Genomic DNA, 6,654 nt, shown 5'->3' with positions numbered 1-6,654 from the left:
CTGGGCTAATGGGGCCTGAAGGTGAAATGGGGATGAACTTTTGATAAATGTAATCAGTTTTCTGTATTAAGTATTATGTCAAAATTTTTTAAAAACAAACAAAATGGACTGTGCCAAGTAAAAGAGAATGAATTTGATTCAAAATGGAAATTTGTTTGTCTTTTCAAAATTTAATTGTGTTTTTATTCTTGAATGTTATTTTGTATTCAGAATAAAAAATAAAATAAAAATAATTGATGTTGGTATGTGATTGTTATTAAAAATGGTTGCAGTCTCGCGCAATGGTAATGGCGCACACTGGAAAGGGTAATAATAATAATGCTCTGTCAACAAATTTTCTAAATAATAATATTAACAATACAATAATAATAATAGTAATAATAATAGTTGGACTTGCATAGTGCATCAAGCAAAAAAGTCTGTGCGCTGGGTGATTGAGCTCTTTGATAGTGGAATAAAAGAAAGATGCAGCCCTACAAGACTTAACCTATTGTGAAAAGCATTTGTGATTTGCCATATATGGGCATGATGATGTCATATCACACCCATATAAGGGCAAAACATAAATATTAGTCAGTCACGGTAAGTCCGCTATGTTCGCTGTAAGGTGCACCCTTTTGAAAAAAGTTCCGAAAACTAAATAAAAATACCTTATTATTCACAGGTCTTTGTCAAGATGGCTACCAGTGAGTTAAAACAGTTCCTTGAAGACATCGAAGAAAATGTCCTGGAGTGTACCATATGCTTTAAAAGTTTTCAAAATCCTAAATCCCTCAACTGCCTTCATAGTTTTTGTTTGGCCTGTCTGGAGGATTGGGTAAAAAAATCTGGAAAGCTGACCTGCCCAATTTGCTTGAAGGAGAACCCCATTCCTGAGGGCGGGCTTCACAAACTTCCTTTAAATAACTTTCTGAATAACTTACAAGAAATAATTGAACAACTTGAAAAAAAAGATGACATGAAATGTGTTTGTGGAATAAAGGGAAGGCTACACACTACTGCCAGAATTGCAAAAACTATGTGTGCCCAACTTGCATTGAGCAACATATTTCCGACCAACATATTTCAGACCACCACAAGCTACTTAAAGTGGAGGATGTGCAATCAATGAATTCTCAAGAATTTGTTTCACTACATCTTCCATTGTGTGACAATCACAAGGAGCCTTTGAGATTTTACTGCATAAACTGTAAAATTCCAATATGTACGTCTTGTACAGTAGTAGGCCACAGAGAATGTGAAGGAAAACATAAACCAGTTGAAATTTCAGAAGCATTTCAACAGTTTCAAAAAACTGCTACAGAATTAAAAGAAGCTGTTAATCAATTTACAGACAAAATAAAAGATAGCCTTGAAGCAGTTAATCAGAATAATACAAAACTAGAACAATGTCAAGAAACCATTATGAAAGATATTGACAAGCTTATGCAAGAAGTTATCAATACAATCAAGGACAAAGGAAATGACGTGAAGGATCAAGTACACAAAATCTACAAAAGGAAAAAAGATGTTATCAACATGCAAATGGATGAATTGAAAACAACAATATCTGATGCAAATATAAAACTGACTTATCTCAATCAGTTATTGAAGAGTAATGAGGTAGTAGCGATGCAATCAAGTGACATGGTGATTACAGCACTGCAGGATAGAATCAAAGAAATTCCACGAACACAGCCAAATGATAATGGACAAATTTACTTCTTTGAAAACAGTTATCACATTTCTTCACTGAAACAGCATGATATTGGAAATGTAACAGAGGAAAGAGCACCAGACTGCCTACATTTAATGACAGAAGAAGAAGAAGTGATCCAAGGCCAGACAATTAAAGTCAAATTAATTAACACAGGACTTATAATAGATAAAAATATACTGAAGGCAACATGGACGCAGCCTTCAGGGAATACTTGCATGATTCAACATGAAGAAACTGTCTATGGAAACATATTTTTCACAAGAAAATGCAAAATTCCAGGTGTTTACAAATTAAATGTGAGTCTTGATGATGAACCAATCAAATATTCACCAATGGCAATCACAGTAGAGAAGAAAGGACTAAAGAATACCATTAAAATACACCAAGATATTGTTTCAGATGTAGTTTTGAGTAGAGATGATTGCTTACTGGTTGCTTGTCAAACAGCAGACATTTTCAAGTATAAGAAATCAGGAAATTATATTGACAAGTCTACACTACCAGAAGGTGTGAAAGTTAACAGAATGTGTAAAATGACAAATGGTGACATAGCCTTTAGTGATTGCGGTAATAAATGCATCACAACCATAAATGAAAATGGTGAGGTGATTAAATCAATTGGAGAGGGAGAACTTACTGACCCACAGGGTATTCATGTGAATGAGTCATCAAATGTTACGTACGTAGCAGATAGCTGTGTGTTCATGTTTGACAATGTTAGTGGCCAGATGATCCGGAGGATCTCAAGAATGAACACCAATGATGTCACTTTTACAAAAGGAGGAAACATGACCTTACTACAAAACTTAGGCAATTTTAGATCTAAAATTTTACAACACCATGCATTAAAATTACTTGATAACAAGGGAAATGTTTTAAAACTCCTTGTCAGATCAGGTATTAGAGATGGTAGATTACTGAATTCACAAGGAGTTGTAGTTGATGAGGATGACAACATCATTGTATCGAGTCAAAACAAACTGCAATTATTCAGTAGTGATGGAACTTTCATCAAACGAATTGATAATGAAGGTGAAATCAACAATTCATTAGGATTATGTATAATTTCACACCATCCAAGAAGAGTTGCAGTAGCAAACAATGGACATAAAACAATACAAATATACAATTACTAATTGATAGCATACAGTTTATCTCAACAAGTTGATGTACAAAATGTTAGTATGTTGGCAACAAGATGAGTGTAAACAAAATGTTGGCATGTGGGCAACAAAATGGTATAACAAAATGTTGACATGTTGGTAACAGGATGGTTTAAACAAAATGTTGGCAACAAGATGGGGTAAAAACCTGTTAGAAACAAGGTTGTGTACAAAGTATTAGCTTGTTGAAAACCAGGTAGTATAAACAATTTTATAAACAAGGTGGTGTATAAAATGTTTAAGCAACAAGATGGTTTAAACAATTTTAGAAACAAAGTGGTGTACACAATGATTATCAAATTTTCGTTGACAAAAAATAGTGTATGCCCATATTTAGTCATGATGTGCCTATATATAGTCATGATATGATGTCATCATGACCATATTTAGGCATATTTTTCTCAAATAAAGTTTGATAGTCTGGACAGACCTTAAGTCAATCAAAATGTTTTATTGTTTACGGAATGATTTACTGAATTTTTACAACAGTATTTATATTCCAGTTTCATAAAAATCAAGCACTTATAGATATTTAAATAGGAGCACATAAGTTCAGCTAAATGCATTTATATATTTACTCTAATAAGTGATCCAGCCAAAACTGCATTTTTTGGTAACATTGTGAAATTTTTGTAATCATTTACCTTTAAGAATACATTGGTAAAACTTTAAAAACAATGGTGATTTAATTCACCTAAATAGATTGAATAACCCAAGGCAGAAAGAAGCGCCTAAGTTTTCCAGTTTGTTTATCAGTCTTTTCCTCTGCTCAAATGACATACATAATTGTCAGTACAAACAGTTGGGTTTATCGTAAATAATATATAATATTGATGTTATTAATTACTATTGTGACTTTGATTGTGTGATGTTCACTAGGTTGGTCTAACACCAATTATAACTCTTTTTTTACCATGGTTGGGTCAAAGGAGAAGAGCTTTTGCTTAATAAACATTTTTTAATGAATTTTATACAATGGGAGAAGCCATATGATTTATCACGTGTGGCTCGCACAAAAAAGATTTAGAAAACCTCTTTATACAGGCCTGAAAATCAGCTTAAATTCGTCTTAAGTCCATTTTTTTGCAATGTCAAATTTATCCATATTGCTTAGCTTAAAAATTGCTTAAAATTAGAAAGTCGATTGTATGTAATTGGCAACATCTAATTCTAAGATGATTTTTAAGCCAAGATTTTGCTAAGATTGGGTAATAAATCAGCGTAACATATTTATTAAGGACATCTTAACTTGTCTGAATTAAGACATTTGCTAAGCTGAGATTGATAAATCCTGGGCCTGGTCTAGTAGATAAAACAGTTTTTCAATAAATTATATGTAAACTTTGGTAGTCAATAATAATAATTAAGATAATAACAAAGCATGTCTTATATTAATAGCATATAATAAAATACAGTTGCCTCTAATGTGCTTAGTATTTACAATTATAAATGGTCTATTTTTTAAAAGGGACTTTTTGAAGTTCAAATATAAGATCCAATGGCTCACTATTTAAGCAGTAATAAAAGCAAAAAGTAGTAGACTAGTTGAGATTTTTTTTTACCACAAGCTTTCATGACAGTATGTCTATTCTCATGAAGTACTACTTACATTAATATTACTTACTTTTTTTAACTATTTGTGAAATTGTAAAACTCTCATTTTAAAACGAAGCATGGGAAAAGCTAATAAGTCTAGAATACAACCTAGCACTTTTTGAAAACCAAATTTACTCTTTTCATAACGTCCAACAATACAAGAGTGGAGTTGAATAGCTTGGTGGTGAAGATGCTTGCCTTCCAACCCCAGGGTCCTGGGTTGAATTCCTGTCACGTATAACATGATTTTTTTTCTTATGACCAAAACAACTCCAATCCTTAAATTTATGAGACTTTGTTTGTGTAGAGTATCTTGTGTTTATGTTTTGTTTTGTGAAATGATATGTCACTTTGAATAGTAATTAAGTTTGCTGCTTGGCATCCTTGTTTTCGACCCAAACCAATTAAAAAAAAAAAATGTTTTAAATTAAAAAAATATTTCTTAAAATGATTTAAAAAAAAACAAACCACTATAGCGTTTCTATTTGTGATGAATTTATTACCCTTGTAATTGATAATTATTGAAAAATATAGACTGTAAAGGACCTATACTGTACTTGTATAATGTTTCCTTATTGGCTTTTCCACTACAACACATTTTAATAGCTAAGTCTCAGTGACCCAGTTGGTTAAGACATCTGCATCAGTAGAAGATCCCAGTTGGGGCGATTACACTTGCAGACTCCTCTTCCTGACCAAATTCATAAAGCATTCCCACAAATTTATATATTTCACATCTATAATACTTTATATTGATCATTTTTTAGGTACTTAGCTTACAATGTGTGTTTTAACATTATGTCGTATATTATGTTATATTTACATTTTGTATTTCATATATTGATAATTATATAATTGGTTTTGTTTATTACTGGAAAAATTTTCTTGAGAGAGTATTAAAAGTACAACCTGGTTTGATGTGAATTAGTATACAAATATTGAATGCTCTAGATTTGGTTTCTTTCTTTATTATATGTATTATAAACAAAATTCATATCTTCTATATAAAATACTTTATATTGATAATTTTTATAGTATTTTACTATGTATGTTTACCATTAAGTACCTATATTATCATGCTATATTTACAATTTTATATCTCATATATTGGATTGTTTATAATATTGTAAAACATTTCTTTTTAGAGAGAGTATTATACAAATACAAACTGGTTTGACGTGAATTAGTGTACAGATATGGGCTGCTTTAGATTTAGGGAACATTTATGATTGTCCTCAAAAAATACAAAAGGAATTTCATCTTCCATTGGCAAATGCTTATGTATAACTAAAATATATATTTCCATATTTATAATAAGCAATTAATGACAGGTTTTGAGTACACTATAGGAAATAGAAGCCAAAGGAGCCATATTTCCTGAAAAATTGCCTGAAGCCTGCAGGACTGAAGGCAATTTTTGAATGAAAGCACAGGTCTTCACGATACTTGGCGATACAGAGATGAATAAATTGATTGTAGTTAATAAAGTTCATTAGGGGTTATTAGGTAGGCCTAACCTCCTTCCTGGTAGACATTTGTGTAATAGATTCATATGTTTTCTAAACATTATTATGAATTATTTCAGCAACGCCTTATTTTTTTTCAGTTCTTCAGTTTTTCAGTCAATCTTGTTATCCCATAACCATTATGCATTTCTAGGCCATGCCTAGGGCGGTTTAGGCTTCATTCGTGCTAACAAGCGCTGTAGAGCGAGAATTTTTAGGTTCGCTATGTGCTTTCATAGCCTGGCCTAGAAACAAAATATTCGATCGCATTGTACTGTAATAAAATCACCCCAACTTTGAGCTTTTTTGCACATAAAAAGCAAAAAATCGGAGGCACCATACTGATTAGTACTCAGCCAGGAATAGAAAAATTCAGTGCAAATAAAAGTGATGATGTCAACTGACCTATAACTGACTTACTATATATATTAATAATTTTTTTAGTACTTAGTTTACTATGTGTGTTTACCATAAAATATTTACATATCTTATATTCGTATTGTTCATAGGATTTGAATTTTCTTTTGAGTATTATACAAATACAGCATGGTTTGTTATGAATTAGTATAAAAATATTGACTGTTCTAGATTTGGGAAACCTTTCTGTCTTTCTTATATGTATAGCTAAAGACATATCTTCCATATGTATGTGTGCATGTATATATATGTATATATATATATATATATATAT

At 31.4% G+C, this 6,654-nt stretch overlaps 1 protein-coding gene across 1 annotated transcript; it reads left to right on the top strand.

Annotated features, from left to right (window-relative positions):
• The first annotated feature begins 721 nt into the window (after positions 1 to 721).
• Positions 722 to 3,244, top strand: LOC117110426 (E3 ubiquitin-protein ligase TRIM71-like). The gene has a single exon (XM_033253126.1). The coding sequence runs from the start codon at positions 964 to 966 to the stop codon at positions 2,833 to 2,835; it is 1,872 nt and encodes a 623-aa protein (XP_033109017.1). The 5' UTR covers positions 722 to 963; the 3' UTR covers positions 2,836 to 3,244.
• Positions 3,245 to 6,654: the final 3,410 nt, after the last annotated feature.

This window comes from Anneissia japonica, unplaced genomic scaffold (genome assembly GCF_011630105.1).
Source record: "Anneissia japonica isolate Jap-2015-1 unplaced genomic scaffold, ASM1163010v1 scaffold287936_len456577_cov159, whole genome shotgun sequence".
In the NCBI taxonomy this organism is placed as follows: Eukaryota; Metazoa; Echinodermata; class Crinoidea; order Comatulida; family Comatulidae; genus Anneissia; species Anneissia japonica.
The sequence above is the reverse complement of the archived record's forward strand: the minus strand, read 5'-3'. Positions and strand labels throughout refer to the sequence as shown.